Source organism: Neodiprion pinetum, chromosome 7, assembly GCF_021155775.2.
Source record: "Neodiprion pinetum isolate iyNeoPine1 chromosome 7, iyNeoPine1.2, whole genome shotgun sequence".
In the NCBI taxonomy this organism is placed as follows: Eukaryota; Metazoa; Arthropoda; class Insecta; order Hymenoptera; family Diprionidae; genus Neodiprion; species Neodiprion pinetum.
The window spans coordinates 24742504-24764524 of record NC_060238.1 but is presented as its reverse complement, the minus strand read 5'-3'; the positions used below and the strand labels follow the sequence as shown (position 1 = coordinate 24764524).

Here is a 22021-nt window from a genome sequence, read left to right as displayed (position 1 = left end):
TTTTGCAGGAGAAATCGATTGGGCGCAGTCCCAATACGCTGCGATCAACGCATCAAAAGTTACAGCCAAAAAACGAAAACCTGTGATTTCGACATTTTTCAGCAGGTGCTTTTTCCGTCGTAATTTCTCTCCTGTTGATCCCACGCTGTTTTCGCTGCGTTTTCTGAGTTCCTGGGGCTCCAATTGGTCAGAAAAGGGTCATACAAATCGAATCGGAGACTAAAAGTTTTTCGCCCAAAAAAACAGCAAGGCTTACCCCTTTGTATTTTTGGCGAAAATTTTCGCGATTTTCAAAAGTGCTGGAATAAATTAATTGCGGCGCTATTCGGACGTAATTTTGCAGGAGAAATCGATTGGGCGCAGTCCCAATACGCTGCGATCAACGCATCAAAAGTTACAGCCAAAAAACGAAAACCTGTGATTTCGACATTTTTCAGCAGGTGCTTTTTCCGTCGTAATTTCTCTCCTGTTGATCCCACGCTGTTTTCGCTGCGTTTTCTGAGTTCCTGGGGCTCCAATTGGTCAGAAAAGGGTCATACAAATCGAATCGGAGACTAAAAGTTTTTCGCCCAAAAAAACAGCAAGGCTTACCCCTTTGTATTTTTGGCGAAAATTTTCGCGATTTTCAAAAGTGCTGGAATAAATTAATTGCGGCGCTATTCGGACGTAATTTTGCAGGAGAAATCGATTGGGCGCAGTCCCAATACGCTGCGATTAACGCATCAAAAGTTACAGCCAAAAAACGAAAACCTGTGATTTCGACATTTTTCAGCAGGTGCTTTTTCCGTCGTAATTTCTCTCCTGTTGATCCCACGCTGTTTTCGCTGCGTTTTCTGAGTTCCTGGGGCTCCAATTGGTCAGAAAAGGGTCATACAAATCGAATCGGAGACTAAAAGTTTTTCGCCCAAAAAAACAGCAAGGCTTACCCCTTTGTATTTTTGGCGAAAATTTTCGCGATTTTCAAAAGTGCTGGAATAAATTAATTGCGGCGCTATTCGGACGTAATTTTGCAGGAGAAATCGATTGGGCGCAGTCCCAATACGCTGCGATCAACGCATCAAAAGTTACAGCCAAAAAACGAAAACCTGTGATTTCGACATTTTTCAGCAGGTGCTTTTTCCGTCGTAATTTCTCTCCTGTTGATCCCACGCTGTTTTCGCTGCGTTTTCTGAGTTCCTGGGGCTCCAATTGGTCAGAAAAGGGTCATACAAATCGAATCGGAGACTAAAAGTTTTTCGCCCAAAAAAACAGCAAGGCTTACCCCTTTGTATTTTTGGCGAAAATTTTCGCGATTTTCAAAAGTGCTGGAATAAATTAATTGCGGCGCTATTCGGACGTAATTTTGCAGGAGAAATCGATTGGGCGCAGTCCCAATACGCTGCGATCAACGCATCAAAAGTTACAGCCAAAAAACGAAAACCTGTGATTTCGACATTTTTCAGCAGGTGCTTTTTCCGTCGTAATTTCTCTCCTGTTGATCCCACGCTGTTTTCGCTGCGTTTTCTGAGTTCCTGGGGCTCCAATTGGTCAGAAAAGGGTCATACTAATCGAATCGGAGACTAAAAGTTTTTCGCCCAAAAAAACAGCAAGGCTTACCCCTTTGTATTTTTGGCGAAAATTTTCGCGATTTTCAAAAGTGCTGGAATAAATTAATTGCGGCGCTATTCGGACGTAATTTTGCAGGAGAAATCGATTGGGCGCAGTCCCAATACGCTGCGATCAACGCATCAAAAGTTACAGCCAAAAAACGAAAACCTGTGATTTCGACATTTTTCAGCAGGTGCTTTTTCCGTCGTAATTTCTCTCCTGTTGATCCCACGCTGTTTTCGCTGCGTTTTCTGAGTTCCTGGGGCTCCAATTGGTCAGAAAAGGGTCATACAAATCGAATCGGAGACTAAAAGTTTTTCGCCCAAAAAAACAGCAAGGCTTACCCCTTTGTATTTTTGGCGAAAATTTTCGCGATTTTCAAAAGTGCTGGAATAAATTAATTGCGGCGCTATTCGGACGTAATTTTGCAGGAGAAATCGATTGGGCGCAGTCCCAATACGCTGCGATCAACGCATCAAAAGTTACAGCCAAAAAACGAAAACCTGTGATTTCGACATTTTTCAGCAGGTGCTTTTTCCGTCGTAATTTCTCTCCTGTTGATCCCACGCTGTTTTCGCTGCGTTTTCTGAGTTCCTGGGGCTCCAATTGGTCAGAAAAGGGTCATACAAATCGAATCGGAGACTAAAAGTTTTTCGCCCAAAAAAACAGCAAGGCTTACCCCTTTGTATTTTTGGCGAAAATTTTCGCGATTTTCAAAAGTGCTGGAATAAATTAATTGCGGCGCTATTCGGACGTAATTTTGCAGGAGAAATCGATTGGGCGCAGTCCCAATACGCTGCGATCAACGCATCAAAAGTTACAGCCAAAAAACGAAAACCTGTGATTTCGACATTTTTCAGCAGGTGCTTTTTCCGTCGTAATTTCTCTCCTGTTGATCCCACGCTGTTTTCGCTGCGTTTTCTGAGTTCCTGGGGCTCCAATTGGTCAGAAAAGGGTCATACAAATCGAATCGGAGACTAAAAGTTTTTCGCCCAAAAAAACAGCAAGGCTTACCCCTTTGTATTTTTGGCGAAAATTTTCGCGATTTTCAAAAGTGCTGGAATAAATTAATTGCGGCGCTATTCGGACGTAATTTTGCAGGAGAAATCGATTGGGCGCAGTCCCAATACGCTGCGATCAACGCATCAAAAGTTACAGCCAAAAAACGAAAACCTGTGATTTCGACATTTTTCAGCAGGTGCTTTTTCCGTCGTAATTTCTCTCCTGTTGATCCCACGCTGTTTTCGCTGCGTTTTCTGAGTTCCTGGGGCTCCAATTGGTCAGAAAAGGGTCATACAAATCGAATCGGAGACTAAAAGTTTTTCGCCCAAAAAAACAGCAAGGCTTACCCCTTTGTATTTTTGGCGAAAATTTTCGCGATTTTCAAAAGTGCTGGAATAAATTAATTGCGGCGCTATTCGGACGTAATTTTGCAGGAGAAATCGATTGGGCGCAGTCCCAATACGCTGCGATCAACGCATCAAAAGTTACAGCCAAAAAACGAAAACCTGTGATTTCGACATTTTTCAGCAGGTGCTTTTTCCGTCGTAATTTCTCTCCTGTTGATCCCACGCTGTTTTCGCTGCGTTTTCTGAGTTCCTGGGGCTCCAATTGGTCAGAAAAGGGTCATACAAATCGAATCGGAGACTAAAAGTTTTTCGCCCAAAAAAACAGCAAGGCTTACCCCTTTGTATTTTTGGTGAAAATTTTCGCGATTTTCAAAAGTGCTGGAATAAATTAATTGCGGCGCTATTCGGACGTAATTTTGCAGGAGAAATCGATTGGGCGCAGTCCCAATACGCTGCGATCAACGCATCAAAAGTTACAGCCAAAAAACGAAAACCCGTGATTTCGACATTTTTCAGCACGTGCTTTTTCCGTCGTAATTTCTCTCCTGTTGATCCCACGCTGTTTCCGCTGCGTTTTCTGAGTTCCTGGGGCTCCAATTGGTCAGAAAAGGGTCATACAAATCGAATCGGAGACTAAAAGTTTTTCGCCCAAAAAAACAGCAAGGCTTACCCCTTTGTATTTTTGGCGAAAATTTTCGCGATTTTCAAAAGTGCTGGAATAAATTAATTGCGGCGCTATTCGGACGTAATTTTGCAGGAGAAATCGATTGGGCGCAGTCCCAATACGCTGCGATCAACGCATCAAAAGTTACAGCCAAAAAACGAAAACCTGTGATTTCGACATTTTTCAGCAGGTGCTTTTTCCGTCGTAATTTCTCTCCTGTTGATCCCACGCTGTTTTCGCTGCGTTTTCTGAGTTCCTGGGGCTCCAATTGGTCAGAAAAGGGTCATACAAATCGAATCGGAGACTAAAAGTTTTTCGCCCAAAAAAACAGCAAGGCTTACCCCTTTGTATTTTTGGCGAAAATTTTCGCGATTTTCAAAAGTGCTGGAATAAATTAATTGCGGCGCTATTCGGACGTAATTTTGCAGGAGAAATCGATTGGGCGCAGTCCCAATACGCTGCGATCAACGCATCAAAAGTTACAGCCAAAAAACGAAAACCTGTGATTTCGACATTTTTCAGCAGGTGCTTTTTCCGTCGTAATTTCTCTCCTGTTGATCCCACGCTGTTTTCGCTGCGTTTTCTGAGTTCCTGGGGCTCCAATTGGTCAGAAAAGGGTCATACAAATCGAATCGGAGACTAAAAGTTTTTCGCCCAAAAAAACAGCAAGGCTTACCCCTTTGTATTTTTGGCGAAAATTTTCGCGATTTTCAAAAGTGCTGGAATAAATTAATTGCGGCGCTATTCGGACGTAATTTTGCAGGAGAAATCGATTGGGCGCAGTCCCAATACGCTGCGATTAACGCATCAAAAGTTACAGCCAAAAAACGAAAACCTGTGATTTCGACATTTTTCAGCAGGTGCTTTTTCCGTCGTAATTTCTCTCCTGTTGATCCCACGCTGTTTTCGCTGCGTTTTCTGAGTTCCTGGGGCTCCAATTGGTCAGAAAAGGGTCATACAAATCGAATCGGAGACTAAAAGTTTTTCGCCCAAAAAAACAGCAAGGCTTACCCCTTTGTATTTCTGGCGAAAATTTTCGCGATTTTCAAAAGTGCTGGAATAAATTAATTGCGGCGCTATTCGGACGTAATTTTGCAGGAGAAATCGATTGGGCGCAGTCCCAATACGCTGCGATCAACGCATCAAAAGTTACAGCCAAAAAACGAAAACCTGTGATTTCGACATTTTTCAGCAGGTGCTTTTTCCGTCGTAATTTCTCTCCTGTTGATCCCACGCTGTTTTCGCTGCGTTTTCTGAGTTCCTGGGGCTCCAATTGGTCAGAAAAGGGTCATACAAATCGAATCGGAGACTAAAAGTTTTTCGCCCAAAAAAACAGCAAGGCTTACCCCTTTGTATTTTTGGCGAAAATTTTCGCGATTTTGAAAAGTGCTGGAATAAATTAATTGCGGCGCTATTCGGACGTAATTTTGCAGGAGAAATCGATTGGGCGCAGTCCCAATACGCTGCGATCAACGCATCAAAAGTTACAGCCAAAAAACGAAAACCTGTGATTTCGACATTTTTCAGCAGGTGCTTTTTCCGTCGTAATTTCTCTCCTGTTGATCCCACGCTGTTTTCGCTGCGTTTTCTGAGTTCCTGGGGCTCCAATTGGTCAGAAAAGGGTCATACAAATCGAATCGGAGACTAAAAGTTTTTCGCCCAAAAAAACAGCAAGGCTTACCCCTTTGTATTTTTGGCGAAAATTTTCGGGATTTTCAAAAGTGCTGGAATAAATTAATTGCGGCGCTATTCGGACGTAATTTTGCAGGAGAAATCGATTGGGCGCAGTCCCAATACGCTGCGATCAACGCATCAAAAGTTACAGCCAAAAAACGAAAACCTGTGATTTCGACATTTTTCAGCAGGTGCTTTTTCCGTCGTAATTTCTCTCCTGTTGATCCCACGCTGTTTTCGCTGCGTTTTCTGAGTTCCTGGGGCTCCAATTGGTCAGAAAAGGGTCATACAAATCGAATCGGAGACTAAAAGTTTTTCGCCCAAAAAAACAGCAGGGCTTACCCCTTTGTATTTTTGGCGAAAATTTTCGCGATTTTCAAAAGTGCTGGAATAAATTAATTGCGGCGCTATTCGGACGTAATTTTGCAGGAGAAATCGATTGGGCGCAGTCCCAATACGCTGCGATCAACGCATCAAAAGTTACAGCCAAAAAACGAAAACCTGTGATTTCGACATTTTTCAGCAGGTGCTTTTTCCGTCGTAATTTCTCTCCTGTTGATCCCACGCTGTTTTCGCTGCGTTTTCTGAGTTCCTGGGGCTCCAATTGGTCAGAAAAGGGTCATACAAATCGAATCGGAGACTAAAAGTTTTTCGCCCAAAAAAACAGCAAGGCTTACCCCTTTGTATTTTTGGTGAAAATTTTCGCGATTTTCAAAAGTGCTGGAATAAATTAATTGCGGCGCTATTCGGACGTAATTTTGCAGGAGAAATCGATTGGGCGCAGTCCCAATACGCTGCGATCAACGCATCAAAAGTTACAGCCAAAAAACGAAAACCCGTGATTTCGACACTTTTCAGCACGTGCTTTTTCCGTCGTAATTTCTCTCCTGTTGATCCCACGCTGTTTCCGCTGCGTTTTCTGAGTTCCTGGGGCTCCAATTGGTCAGAAAAGGGTCATACAAATCGAATCGGAGACTAAAAGTTTTTCGCCTAAAAAAACAGCAAGGCGAATACATACAAAACGAATCTGAGACCCAAAATTTTAGGTCGAAAAATGAAGAAAAAGTAAAGCTAACTCCTCTGCATTTTTGGCGAAAATTTTCGCGATTCTGAAAAGTGCTGGCGTAAATACTTTCACGCACCATCGCAACGTAATTCTGGGAGAGGAATCGATTAGTCGCAGCCGTGACATGCTGCGAACAATGGACCCAAAGTTATGACTGAAAAACTAAATGAGACTGGGGATCGAAAGAGGTCGGGACGGAAAACCACAAACGTGTTGTTACAAAGTTTTATTTAAATTCATCAAATTATACCTACTTCTAGTACAATTGTTTGGGTGTCAGTGTATAGTACTTCGAAATCAAGCTTAATAGTAATCAATTGATCGGCAAACAAAAAAACAAAAAAAAAAATAAAAATATACATAGAACGTTAGAGAACGAATCTTTCCATTCCACCAGTAGAAATAAATCTGATCTACGTGGACTATAGCAGAATGTGAATAATGTTACGTGATATAGGTATCATTGTTTTTCTTATGTGCAGTTTAAGTTCTAGCTTTCGTGTGTGCATTGGCGCAATGTGCCTTTGCAGCAAACATTATGTTTGATATTGTATTGTTACCATTGTATGTAACTCAGATTAAGATGAATTAATAAAGAAATAGGTCCATATTCTCATTGTTCTTTCTTAGCATCAGATCCATAGATTTCATGAGTGCCTGTTTAGTAATCCTTGCTCTCCAATTAGTCTCGAAAGGGTCGTCTGAATCGATTTTGAGATCAAGTTTTGAGAGGTTTTGAATCTCTTACCTGAATAAATGAAGTTAGTGGCTTTAGAAAGTAGGTTTCATTGGCCGCATGAGTAACACATTGTTTATGTAATTACAACAGACTTATGTGCTCATAGTAAAAAGAATAGTATGCATATAACTCAATAGGGACCCAAACTTGACTACATAGTCACATATTGTCTCTTTTTTTATTTTCTGTACTGTTTTTCGCAGTGGTAAGTATATACATGGTCATATCGTATTGCATATATAGATATGATTGTATTATTTCCATCCTGCATGTCGCACAATGACCAACTCATTCAATTTAATAAAGGTGCGGGAATAATTCTTCTCATGTATCCTACGAATCGTGTTCAGCGTTTCGATAAAATGACTGAGTAACCGTAAAAATTTCCAAAAGCGTAAACGAAGCATTAGATTTTACTACAATTAGAGTATGCATTCAGAAAAGAATTTTCTTGATCGACATATAGCAGAAAAATTAATAGGATTACGAGGCGGTAAAATTCGAGAGTGGTAGATATTAGCGTTTTATAGGCGATGTAATCGGAAATGGAAATTATGAGCAACGACGGGCATTAAGGTGAAGAAACAGAAATCAGAATTAAAAATAAATACGTGAAGATCTAGCCTGCGATAAGATTCAATTTCTATTATATAGATAATTGCGATAGATCAGTGTAGCTCAATATGTTATAAGCGACAAGACATCAGAGAAATAGAATGAACTTAATATTGCAGCTGTAGTATAGTAATAATAGTCTGTCAGATTAAGCAACTAACAGAATACAAATTTTTCGGCTACGATACTACAAAGTAGCAACAATGCTTCAATCTCTAGGCTTAAGCTGCCAGAAATAATAGAGCGTCGGTATCCGAATCGTAAATTTGCAAAAACGCAATTAATATCTAAAGTATGAAAAGAAAAAAATCGTTGTATTCGCAAATCATGTTGTACAGAGCATAAATCCCAAATTACCCACATTGAGTATCGATACTAATATTGGTAGCACCAGTTGAAGCTAATCCCTGCTCATATTAATTCTGTAATTATCAATTATCCCCGGTTTTTTGTTTCAACCTTTGAATCCAACCCTCCATCGAATTTCGATGCTTTAATCTACTGACAGTGCGTCTAGCTGCACTTTTACTAACGGATTTCAATGTCTAACTTCTGGAATCATAAAAAAGTGTAGTTCTGACGTCACACACTCAGCACTTCCCATCAAATAGTTCGATGTGATTCGACCTTTGACATTATAGTCCACACTCGCGTACCTTTTTTTATTCTGGAATCACCAGGATCACCTTGTTCCCATTTTTTATATCAAGCTACGTGGTGAAGTCCGTGATTGACAATAATTGAGGTTAGGTGCCCTGATAACGTATCCAACCTCTCGCTTTATTGCGCTCTGGAAAGAAAGAAAAATAAGATTAGTCTTCAGAGATGCAGTGACATAAACGGAATAATAAGACGAGCACAAAATTTAAAAAAAAAAAAAATAAATAAATAATGGCTTCAAATTGGGAAGAATTTTACTCCTCTCATCCACAACCTGCAAATTTGAACAAAGATGAGGATTTGTTGAGAGATTTTTGTGCGCGTCATTTGAACGGGGATACAAGAGTCGTTCTCGTTACGGTAAGAAATTTAATCGACTTGGTAAACCTAAATCATTATAAAAATTTACTTCTTACCGATGTAGAGTGGCGGGACAACTGTTCCATTGGAACACAATACCGTTCGCTTTGTGGATAACTTCAGCGCAGGTACGAGAGGCTCTTCCTCCACTGAATATTTCCTCGATCGTGGCTATGCTGTCGTCTTTATGCATAGGTATCCAAATTTTGTCACCATATAGAAACATATCCACACTTAGCAGAGACAGCATGAAAAATGATAATTTATTCCCTCAAAAAGTCATCGTTCACATTCCTTACGTTATGATTTTCAAAGTCTCAAGATCTCTTAATATATAACTTATCTGTTTATTTTTCTGAGGTACATCTTATTCACATGGTACTGTTATTGCGTGTAATTGCTAGTTGATTAATATATGCTGAAACGTTCAGTTCTGTAACTTGTAGTTACTATTGTTAATTTCGCCTCAGTATTCATTCGGAGCTATTTGGTTCGCAGCTTTCAGAGATACAGTATTTTGGTATTATGCTTCTTGCGAATGAATTTTAAATTTGATTTTCGTTTGGTTTCATTGGTTTCAACTAATTGTCATTGAAATCTTAAATGTCACAGACATCTTTTCACAAAGTATGTAAAAAGTTTGTTCATGCCAAGAGACGTGAAAAAAATGTATAGACAGATATTGGGTTTCAGGGTAAAATCCTTACAACCATTTTCAAGGCATTTTTCTGGACAGAAATTTCTGAATATGCTTGAATTGAACGAAACAAAGGATGGAACTTCTATTACCGGTAAAGATATTCAAATGTATCTTAGACTGATCTAAAGATCTAAAAAAAGAAAAGAAATTGATCTTGATCTATTTGAAGATGGGAGAATATAATAATACAAATTAATACTTACACTAGTGACATCGAAAAATGTTCCAAGAATAGCAGATGTTTTGAGAAAATATAAATCTGCACTTGAATGTGGAAAATTACTTGAATTGAGTTTTACAACGGTTTACGAGTACCTTTGGTTACTAAGATCTGCTTGCCAGATTTTGGCACCCTTGGCAGAAAGATGTATTCTATACCTGGCAGCCGCAGTGTCTGACTTTTACATTCCACCTAATGAAATGGTAATTGAATTATTTTTAGGCGTATTGCAAAATTTTACGTATCACCTGAGTAGATCTGTGCCTTGTACAAGTTGTGTCAACAATTAATTGCAAAATAAATATATCGGCACAACGATTGACTTTTATTAATTTTTTTCTAGTCGGTACATAAAATTGCTTCTACCAAACCCCAGACTATATCTCTTCAACTGGTACCAAAAATACTAGCTCCTTTGGTGAGCCTCTGGGTGCCTAACGCTTTTGTAGTATCTTTTAAATTGGAAACGAACAAGGATCTGCTTATCGATAAGGCCAGAGAGGCTCTCAATAAGTACAAACACAAAGTAAGTTGGAATTTTGACTAAAAACCATGGACAACTTGTTTAAGTCGCAAATGAAATTGAATGATTTGTTCATATAAGCCATCATATTTTTTGATAACAAAATATTTTTTCTTCTTATCTTTCCAGTTGGTCATTGCTAATATGCTTCAAAATTATAGAAAAAAGGTAACAATGGTAACTCAGCAAAGTAGCTACGTAATTGAACTTACGACAGAACAGTCGAATGCTGGAGAGGAAATAGAAATGTATATAGTGAAAAATGTTGTCGATAAGCATGAGGAATTTATTGCCGATCGCAGTGGGAAGAGTTGATGGTTTAATGTAACATATGTCTATAAAATGACGGTAGTCAAATTTTATACTGTATTGTAAAGTGGTGTTTTAGAACAGCTCGCTGCAAGGGTACAGAACTGACGGTAATTATGGAAAATGCGTTCTTGGCAGAGTACTCCAATTGAACTTTATACAAATTAGGCAACAAAATACCAGCTACTAATTCTTTCTGTGTAAATTCTCTGTAAATAATCGAATCCAAAAAAATAATCGAACACTCGCCAAACTTGCGATGTGAAAAGACAGCGATCCCGAATGAAACTAGCTGATTTTTGACAAAATGAAGTAGATATATAGTCATAGTGACTTATGAATTGTGGAACGAATCTTGTGATTGATATTTCCCTGATTGTAATCGGTTTCCATGATCCGATAGCACTAAAAAATTTCATGCACTCTCAAAGTTACGAAAATATTTTAAAGCTTACTGCTCACGTTATTACTCCGCAGTTTTCGATATTCAACATACATAAATGTGAAACATTAAAATCCTACCTAATAGTTAAATGAATATCAAAATGTCTTGTCATTCTTCAACGTTATTCCCTAATTTCTGTATAATGGATTAAATGTTTCGAAAAAGGATCAATTAACTTACGGCTAATTATTTCGACTTTACATGCACAACTTATCATCATAAATTATTGTACAACTTATCCCATAAACTTGACAATAACGAGCGAGTCCGCACATAATATTTTGTTATTAATAAATGAAATTAAATAAACCAATTCCTCGACATCACATTCGTCTATGTATTATTAGCAGCGAAGCCTATGCAGGTGAATGATGTACGTCGATGTACGAACGTCCACAGACACAAGCTTATGGTCGCTGTTGGGTTCCTCGTTGAATGAACGTTCTCTACTCCTCTATCCCAACCTCAAGCTGTTTTTAATTCAGTACTCTCCAGTCCGTTGGACAGTGAGCTCCCGTTTAATCATCGTAACATTTTTGTGCCTATAAAAAATGTCATAGTTTACCAGAATTTTAATCACCAATTAATCATTCTCAAAGGATAAACGGTAAAGCGTCAATTACGACGTGGTTATTCTAATCGGGATTAATTTTCTCCCCGCAGCCTCTAGAATTTCCAAATTTAGCCGAATTGTAAATTACGCGTCGTGACATATATAGCTGCAATTAAATCTATCCGATCTTCGGTTTGATACTCCATCGTAGTCAAGGTGAGTATTCAAATTTTTAATACAACCTGGCGTGAAATTAGTTGCTGATTTCTCAACGAATAAATATTTGCCCAAATAAACTATAGATTTTGAGTCGTAGGTATTTATTGATTTGAAAAAGTCGTAACTTACCGCGTCGCCCAAGTATTTCTATAAATATTACAATCTATTTTTCGAATTGCGAAAATAAGTGAGACGCTATTTTCGCGCGGATCGATTCAACGTTTAGACACTTCAAACATCATCCGCGATAAAGATTCCTAAACGCTTATATATTATAACGATCAAGTTTTAAACATCCGACCCAGACGCGCCTTGATAAGTGCGATCTGGCTCACTTCCAACGGCAAAACTTTGATGTTTACTTGACGGATGCCTTTCCACAGTAGCGTTCCGAGATCGCTTCTCGACGTTATCTAATCATGTTTTGACCGGTGTACAAAGACCGTCGTACCTACGTATTTCAATACTTGCAGAAGCTATCATCCAGTGTTTAAAAGAATACGAAACAGTACGACTTTTGAGACGTCTTAACCCGTGGCAGGTGATGAAAAAATTACTTATCCTTAACTTTGTGGTGTTGAATCGCCCCGCAGTTTATTCGAAGCTTTTTTCCTCCAATAGCCTATAAATAGATTCCACTGTATTGGATTCCTCGCTGACGTCAACGGCGCACAAAACAGTCGCTGATTTCGGTATCGTTTTGTCGAAGCAATTACTGCTCTACTCAATCCACACCGGTTACCATCGATAAGTGGTAGCGACATCGTCAGGATGAGCTTGCGATGGATACAGGAGAACCAGGAAGCTCCGATCGTCGACGAGGAATCGAGCGACATCGAAGACAGCAGCGGCGACAACACCGACGATCAAATTGACCTCCTGAGCGTCGAAGAGGACGACGTCGAGGCCGAAGGCGAAGTCGCCGAGCATCGACGACAAAAACGGGAAACCTTTCGGCATCCAACCACGACGGTTTCGCTGAGAGACATCAGGTACCTACTGCGGTTCGGATGGTTCGAATACCGTACAATGCTTAACGTTTAGCCACAGCAAGACTGACGTAGACTTACCTAAAGGGGTACACGTCATCTGTCAACCAATGGCGCTATAAGTCATATTTTCAAACTTTCAAGTTGGGAAAAATCATCCATCTCAAGGTGCCAGCTAAAGGTCCAAATGCTCGATTTGAGAGATGCAGCTAATTGTAAGCGTAAACTGGCACCCGGTTTTAAGTGACCTACGAGATAACAGGGATCAGTTGCAGTTAAATTCACGCTGGAGTCAGCGAAAAGTCTGCTGCACCGTGTACTGTTGCATTTTAGTTCCTGGAAGCCGTATTGCTGGGCGTAATTTGCCAGCGCAGCAGCTTTCTGCAGATCATTATTTTGGCAGCAGGCAGGCTTGGATTTACGCGAGCTTTGGGTCTGTGGACAAAATTCCGTAGGACAAGCTCGCTTGCTATCGTTTCAATAGGGTTATGCAGTCAATCGCCGTTTTATTTTCTTGTATTTAAACCAATAACGAGTGATTCCAATTTTTTGTCATTGACTTGGAAGTGGTTTTCATTAATTTTCACGTTATCCTGTGGTTTCCAACCACTTCCAATAGGCCGTTTTCACAAGGATGAAGTTAGTAACGCTAGCATAACGAATGATGATGGATAAAATCGTTCTTGTACAATTTTAGAATGACTTTTAAGGAGTTGGCCTTTCGAAATACGAATATCTTTTCTTTGTTACGATTTACTAGTTGAATTTCAAACAATACTAAGGATCGAAGTAACGATTTTTCTTAAACGTGCATCGTTAAAGTAACGCTACTAACTTTAATCTCATCGATTTTCAATGGTCTAGATGGTCCTGGTAGAATCAAAACAGATCACTAGGCATGACTGTGAGTCACGTAGAACGCTTGGAAATCAGTGGAAATCACTCGGTAAACTGGAAACCAATGAATAAGGCACATGATAGGCTAGAAGTCAATGGAACGTTCATGGCCTGGAACCATTTGGCGTTTACTACAAGATCATTTACGATTTCCATGATTTCCAACGTTCACTACCCGCTTTCTCAAACACTGTATGTAGGTAATCGTATTACAATCATGTGCCTCCAAGTGATTTTCAACAATTTCCAATGATATCGCTATTTTAAAGAACGTTTCAGTCATTCAAGTTTCTTTCATTCGAAATTTGATGTTCAACCGTTAAATTTTCGAGGTCTTCGACTGGACCTTGAATAAATAGTCCCTCAAATTACGAAACTCTGGAGCAAATACCCGTAACATGTATAATGTAGTTTACACTTGAACTCCATGAATGAGCTGTTTGTTTCCTCGATCTTCTCTGTCCTCGGGTTAGGAACCAAAAGTGTCAAAGGTGACAGACAATCCATGAATGTAGTTTACGCATGGACTCCGTGAATAAGCTCGTGTTTGTACATTCATGTTCAATTTTATAAGAAGTATTGTTTAGTTCATTGTAACGAAATGGTGGTTTTTTGATTATTGTTATGCTTTCTTTTTTATGCAAACACCTTCTAGCTTGCAAAAATACCGTACGCAATGCAGGAAACTGAAAGTCATTTTTGGATTCATCACACTCGAAAGTATAATATTTACCAAAAACATCCCACGCGGCTGAAATAAAATATTTTTTTGCAGACCCGCGTGCGATCAAGCCGATCAGTCTCTACAAGCTGGTTTCATTTTTCTAACACTGTGGCAAATTGTCGACCTTCGACACATCACGTAGACGTAGGTCAACGCGGGCAATAAACGGCAATATCGTGTCCCGTGGGTCTAATATATATACGTTTAGGTATCCATGTACGCACAGAGCCGGCATGTGCACGGCGTAATTAATACACGTCGAGTTACGTGGTCAAAAGCGTATAATTTATGGCCGAGACGCGTGATTGCACGTTCATGTGTGAGAGGCAGTTGTAACAGATTAGAAAATCCAGGATGCAAAAGCGCGGCGAGCTTTTAGGCCCGTCTCGATAAGTCGCTAATTTTAGTCGTGACCAGCGTTCAGGTATCGGTGAAAAATGTATATTTACACTTCTTAAAAGTATGTCGAGCAATTTTGCTGCGTGAATATTTATAACCGCGTGTGATAGATCGTCGGGATTTTTCTTTTCGGAGTTTGATTCGTCGAAGATTGATCAATCGTATTTATTATAATCAGATAGTCGTATACATACATTGAGTACAATTTAGCGAATAATTGTATTAGTAAGTTACAAAGATCTCTTTAAAAAGCTCTTCGAAATAGAAAGCGTCGTTGTATTTTGATGCGATTTCAAGTGAAATCTCGATACCTTCAAACCTTCGTCTAATAATTTTCGTAACAACTATTTTTGTGTCTATTAAGAGCATTTTAAGATCATAGCAACTTACGAATACAATTAACGTGGTAGTTAATTTTCAAGGTATACTTTCCAACCATGAATTGATAGATAACGACGAAATAATAGTATCTGAAATATTTCAGATTTTTAGCTTGATTGTAAACGGTGCCAAAGTTAATTCAAGTTGAAAAACTTTTTCTCAATTCTCGAGTAAAAACATAAAAACCTATTGTTTAATTCGCCAGAAAAAAGGGTTTCTTCCCTTTTCTTCTAACCAAATAAAATGAATTAAACTTCTATTTTTAATTATTTTACTCGAAAATTGAGAAAATTTTCGTTTTTACAACCTTCAAATTGATTTTGGCACGCTTTAGAATCAAGTTAAAAATTTTAAATAATTCAGACACTGTTTTTTCGTCATTACCTATAGATTTCAAGGGCGGAAAGTATACCTGAAAAATTAACGACCACCCTAGAATGTATAAATATTTGATAAATAGTCAATGCAGGATTACCCCGTGATAAAATAATTAAAAATTGTCCATTTTTGGCCAACCAACCTTCTTAACAGCAGGAAGTAATGTATATTTTGCTTGTTCCAACGGATTGCGCAAGGTCAAAGATCGCATCGGGTTCACATAACGAGTTTATCTTGATTTAAAATTGGGTCCACGGACCGGAGAGCAGCACGAGGTTCAACAGCGGACAATGCGGTTTATTCAGCATGTGCGGTGGTCTGGAAAATAAAATCCAGCAAACCGTGGCGAAGCGACGAGCGAGAATTTGCGATGTCTATTCTGGAAGCCCAGTCGAATCCCGACAAAGACATTCATTTGCTCGTCCGCCCTTTCAATTTTATTTTCCATTTTCATTTTTCCCTCCTTACGGTCGTCTAAATATACACAGTGTATAAATGTTTGGATAATAATGTACGCGGCACGAGATGCAAGGCGATTAATCCCAGGTCGTAATAATAAACGATACAATAAATTACCTGTAAAAAAATTATAGGATAACTGTAAGCACGAGGTTTTTCTTACTTTTAACAGCTTGTTTTCAAAACTTTCTCTCTCTTTTTTGAGTTTAGAAGAAAAGCCATGGAACAGGGCTACGATCCGAATATTCCCATGGGAAACCCCACCTACGGTCCCGTGATGCAGCTGCATTCTATGACCGGATATCGCATGGCTATTCTACCCTGTGGAAAAGTCCGAGGACTCGAATGCGAGTGCAGTCCTTACGGTATTTTCCGAAATTCCATACGATATAAATCAATCGAATATTTGTCATCCTGATTATTCCCGGTGGAAATAATTTCTACGCCTAACTACGACGATTTCATTTTACGACATAGTACAGAAATTCCGTTACTTTTGTAGTTGCGGCATAGAATTTTTAATAGATTATTCTACCTTTTTCGTAGATTATTATTATCATTTTTACAGATTATTGTAGAATATCACGCACTTCGCGATCGTTTTTCTTCCTATCAGATATCGAAATGGATAAAATTTGTTGTATAGAATATCGTAGAATTCCTGGGTTTAGAGATATAACAAATGATAGTTTGTTCATATGACTCACCTATTGAGCCAAGGTGAGTTCAAATTTGAACGATAAATTCACTTAATCCGTCTAGATCATACTCGAAAGATGAGAAGATCAGTCTTCGGATATAGACCCAAAATTTTGCCAAGTACTTAACTTGTCTACAACAAGTTTTCATTGCGAGAGTGATGCGACATCTAGCGGTGGTTTAAAAATTCCTGAATTTTTTAATAAATTATACTTTTCAACGTAATTCTAAGAATACTACTAACAAATAAATCTTGTGCCGTCTGGACTCGAAATTGTAATTATTTATCATAGAAACTTGTCGATTTTCATAAATTTTCGTAAAAATTCGTCATCTTTTGTACAAAATACTAAAATTTTTAACGATTTTCCACAAAATGCATTTTGTTCTCAGTTTGGCGTAAAAATTATTTTCACCAATACACGATCCCGTTCAAAGATACATGCAATACATAATACCGATCGATTTCAGCGATACTCAAAGTGACCGTTTTATCGTTCGATCTTGTCGTCCAAATCGAGGGATTGGAAACCGGATTGTTTTTGGCGATGAATGCGAGGGGTCGATTGTACGGAGAGGTGATTAAAATCATAAAATACCGATAATCACACGGTCGCATCGTCCACAAATTTATTTAAAAAATTCAAATTATATATCGTCTGAAATTTTTCAGAGAAACAAGGATAAGGACAACACGACTTGGCAGCATCTGACGGTCCGTTCCTACGATTCGTATCGCTCTGTAAAATATGCAGACCGCGAATGGTACGCCGGAATAAAATCAAACGGACGTCCAAAGAACGGAAGAAAGACAGCGATCAATCAAAAGGCGACCAAATTTTTACCAATCCGATGAAAAGATCAGCCACGGAAGAAAAATTCAACTACATTATTATTATCATCATCATCATCATCATTGTCATTGATTTTAGTTTTATAGATTATATATTACACACCGGACTAGATGCGTAAAACGTATTATAATATATGCATAGATGTTAAATCTCGTTGAAATGTTCATGTTTATGGATATTGAACGTAACGTAGATGTATTTTTTTTTAAATAGTATACATATTTATATGAAGTATAGTTGCAGTGTGTGTTTATTCTACTCTTCCTCTCTCCCTCTTTGGCTGGCTGGTTCAACGAACGTGTCAAAAAATGTTCTACGCCTTGTTTTCATTCATAAAACTGCTAAACTAGTAAACAACCGTCAACATAATTTGAAATAAAAACAAAACTCATTTGTACATTAAATTTGCAAAAGATGACAACGATAAAAATAACGATGTATGTTAAAATAATCATGCCAATGTTTTGTAGCATTACATGACCAGTATATTCGACGAAATCAGTTTGTGAGGTGTACTCTACATTTTTAGTTAAACGAGGCTTTAACGTCAATTTATCGTTGCACGAGCATTGAATTTTCGCAACGGTTACAAGAAAATATAGCAACAGCGGTCGTAATGAGAAAGAATAGCAACGGATACTAGATAAAACTAATTTTCATTTTCTACCTAGAACTATATTTCTCCATTGTGGTAAAAGATGAAAATAGTTCAGGACTGAGCGTTAACCGGAAATAAAAATTTCTCCCAGTGTACCTCAGTTCATAAATGCTGACCTCTGACGCTTTGCGGTGAGTGCCGACTAAGTTTGACGCTTATATATTCCTGTTGGACTCGTAAGCTCTATGAATGGTTGTTGCTCGTTGAATGTGCCTTGGACTTTAAGTGTCATTGCCCGTTATCTGCAAGGGCTGAAAAAAGAATGTTAAGAACGTTAGGTCAGTGTCTGTTCTGATTATTCTGGTAGCTATCATCCAAAGTCTACGGTCTTTGCAAAAGTCACTGTAAATGGCAATCTACTTCTCAAGTGCAAAAACATGCACAACAGCGGCACTTGCAACTTTGACTGTTTCATCGGAAACATCCTCCTCAGTCAAGATCTCTGCCACGACTTCTGCAAAAATTGATCACCTCTTGCCACTTTCTGCCATGGTTGAGGACGTCGGTATGCAAATTAATTGCTAAGCTCAGTAATATCGCAAGCACTCTAGTATCGGAACTCTCCAGCAAAGTGCAAGATCTCACGGCTCGAGTTGATGGTTCGGAAGGAACTCGTAGAGAGATCAGGATGCACAGGATGCTCACTAATCGAATTTACAAGTTTCAAGTTTAACGTACCGATGAACGATTATCAATACATACTGCATATTGCGCCAGAAGTTTGGACTGTTATGTGTTTTTGTAATTTTTTTTTTAAACCCCCCACCACTTCCGCCGTGAGGAGTTCCCACGGAATAATTCGACGAATTTTCAAAATCGTTCGTCTGAGGATCGACATATCTACGTATACGTGATTAGTTCAATAAAATAAGCGTACGCGGTTGGTAATCAATGATTTCAATAAATACTCTATTAAACGCCATTAATGTGCTACACAGTAAATATATTACAACACATTCGTGGTATATAATAATAATGTTTTTTTTTTTTTTGCTTAATAAAAATAATAATAGTAATTGTTTATATATAGCTGTATATGTATGTGTATAAATATCTATATATATATACACACATAAAAATACCTCTGATCGTGATTGAAATTATTTACCAATTCATAATAATCGCAGTCACCGACATTTCACCATTGCTTTTCACATTCTTTCCTTCATCTTCCGCTTCAATTTTTCTACTCCTATACGCATAACGTATGCGTGTACCTCAATTTTCAAAGCAACGTGCATCACACAATATATACTATAATAGACTATGGCATGTTCAATTTTTGATTATACGCAACGCGATACAAGAAAAAAAAAAAAAAATCGAAATTTTTACTTGGTCGCATAGACGTATTATAGTTTAGCAGTTTGCAATATCGTATAGAACCGTATTAGATAGCTTTTACGAATAATATACCGTATATAATAATTAACCACGAACAATGATGATATTACAGTAGCGGAATGTCGAGAGATTTTCGTTGCTGAGACTATGTTTCCAATGAATTATATAATTATCATCATTTACAATTCGAAACAAGCATTCATACATCACCCTCTATTAAACATATTTACCGGCACTGATACGTAAATAGTTTTGATCGGTGCTTAGGTTATTTATAACGATCATATATATATATATTAATGAATTACCTAAAACGAAAATCTTCTCGAAATAATTGAATACAGCAGATAATAAAGTGTTTCCTAGCATGCCTATCATTTGTATAATTAATCGGCACCTCTCGTCACCGTGCATAACAACTATATTACCAGATATGATAATGATAATGATAATGATAATTATAATAATAACAATTATCTATATTAATTGTACACGGATATTTTTTGTTCCCGCGTAGGTATATTAATATTATTATTATTATTACATGTACACGTATTTTAACAGAAAACGAAGCGTAAAAATTTGAAATTGTCATCACCCTTCGCATTGTTATGATATATATATATGTATATAATTTTCTTTTTCACATACCTAAGATATATACCTATAATATTATAATGAAAAGAATTCTACACATAATCGAATATTTTGTTTACAGAAGGATATTCAATATACCGTTTCAATGTTTCTTTTCATATTATCGTTTCATTCGTGATAATTTTTTGCTTTCTTTTTGTTTAATACACATTTTACAAGCATAGACGGTGTATTATATTAAAACTAAATAACAGAGTAGCTAATTTTTTTTTAAATTTATTTATTTATTGTTTTTTCTAGACCTCTTTACAGCGTTAGCCAGTCATGGTGAAACAAATTTAATCATTTACTTTTGACCACGACTGTATTCAGGTTGTTAAATAATTACGGTTTGTCGTTGAATTAAAACCCGGAAGGAAAAAATCGTTCTTTGAGTACCGTTTACCTTCGACGTTATTTCAAGACGATTGTTAAAGAGACGTGTGGACGAAATTGGTCACAATAAAGAATGTAAATTTGTTCAAACACAACTAGCCGACACGGTGTAATATGTATATAAATATACGAATTAAATTTCTTATGTAAGAAGTTGTTGTTCCGTCTTATTTTCTTCTTTCTTCTTCATTATCATTATCATTTCGTTTTTGTTTCTATTTTTTCGTTTACCTTTTCGCTAGCCTAAAGAAAATTCGGATCATAATAAGTATTCGTAATCTTCGTAAGGTACGGGCTACACACGTAATATTGTCCTGTTTATGCTTAAATAACCTGCAGATTATGAAGATTAATTTCTATTCGTACGGGCAGTCGAATTCGCCAGGTAAACAAAAGCCATACGAAATTTCGATAATTGTTCATTGATGATTAATTGGAAAAAATTTGTAGGTAAGAAAATTCGTCGATGAGAAATCGGTGAGAGAATATAGAAGAGAAATTATTCTCGTTATGCCGAGTGAGATTTGTGTGGCTTAAGTGACGTCTTTGATTAAATTATGCATCTGTTATTATGCACGTATCATATTTTCAATATGCAATGTTACGATTCGACGATAAAAATTCGAATCTGCAATTTTGGAAAACAATAAAAATCTCTAAATTCTAGCGTTTTTGAAAAAGAGTTTTACGTATTTACCCATGAATTGCTGTTAATAAAAATTTCTAATTTCACTACAGTTGCCAGGCAATAAAAATGTAATTTATCAATTGTGTGTACATGCGAATGATTAAGGAGATAAACGTCGCTCTTTGTCATCTATATATTCTAATCTATGATTTATAATACACGTTTAATTTTAACATAACTATAACGTTTCTGTGTGTATGTATCTATGTATAATGTATATATTATATTATTTATACGCAAATGCACCATTCGCCAACAACGCTACGATACACCGTTAATCGCATACTTCCAGTCCTGAATTGACTTGATTTTTACAATCATAATTTTTTTTTCGTCTCGATGATTGAAGCTAGACAAAAACTAACGTAAGGGGATAAAAACGAATCGCGAATAGAAATTTCTGAATTCTGCAACCAATTGTGGAACTGACGTGCCAAGGAATCGATTAAATATAATCGACTACTTCGTTTTCAAATTTAACTTACATATTTACATAACTGTTACAATTTCATCGAGTCGCGAATATATTGTTTTAAATGTAACAATTTTTTTTTCAATTTCACTTATACGATCAAACGCCGATAAAATTATATCCTGTGTTTTAAATTTCAATTTAAAAAGAAAATTATGAGAGAAAAATTATAATTGTAAAAGGAGTAAAATGTTGAGATAAAAACTGGTGAAAAATAGCGATGAACGCGGTTGGTTATAATAACTGTAAAACTAACGTAGCTGTTCGGCTCGAGATCGCGATAAATTGATATTTCGTAAACAAATAGTTATGCAATAATTGCAGAGAAAAAACGTTCGCTGAAATTATACCTTGTATATAGTGT

The 22021-nt window shown here is 37.6% G+C and overlaps 2 protein-coding genes and 1 long non-coding RNA gene across 4 annotated transcripts; 2 read left to right on the top strand and 1 right to left on the bottom strand.

Moving 5' to 3' along the window:
* Window positions 1-6571: 6571 nt before the first annotated feature.
* On the bottom strand, window positions 6572-12309 carry LOC124223633 (uncharacterized). Its single transcript, XR_006884341.2, has 5 exons — window positions 11813-12309; window positions 9618-11453; window positions 8771-8947; window positions 8351-8484; window positions 6572-7088 (listed from the first exon to the last, which is right to left on the bottom strand). It is a non-coding gene; the product is annotated as an uncharacterized lncRNA (long non-coding RNA).
* On the top strand, window positions 8242-11237 carry LOC124223631 (phosphopantothenate--cysteine ligase-like). 2 transcript variants are annotated; one of them, XM_046635847.2, is made up of 6 exons: window positions 8242-8714; window positions 8779-8909; window positions 9327-9505; window positions 9623-9837; window positions 9978-10160; window positions 10287-11237. In XM_046635847.2, the coding sequence occupies exons 1-6, from the start codon at window positions 8586-8588 to the stop codon at window positions 10470-10472; spliced, it is 1023 nt and encodes a 340-aa protein (XP_046491803.1). In that variant the 5' UTR covers window positions 8242-8585; the 3' UTR covers window positions 10473-11237. The 2 variants fall into 2 exon arrangements, with proteins under 2 accessions (XP_046491803.1, XP_046491804.1); XM_046635848.2 differs by having other exon boundaries at window positions 8244-8714; window positions 9408-9505.
* On the top strand, window positions 12148-20470 carry LOC124223632 (fibroblast growth factor 1). Its single transcript, XM_046635850.2, has 5 exons — window positions 12148-12224; window positions 12305-12675; window positions 16121-16275; window positions 17081-17187; window positions 17283-20470. Exons 2-5 carry the CDS (start codon window positions 12455-12457, stop codon window positions 17463-17465), a joined length of 666 nt encoding a protein of 221 aa, XP_046491806.1. The 5' UTR covers window positions 12148-12224; window positions 12305-12454; the 3' UTR covers window positions 17466-20470.
* The last annotated feature ends 1551 nt before the right edge of the window (window positions 20471-22021 follow it).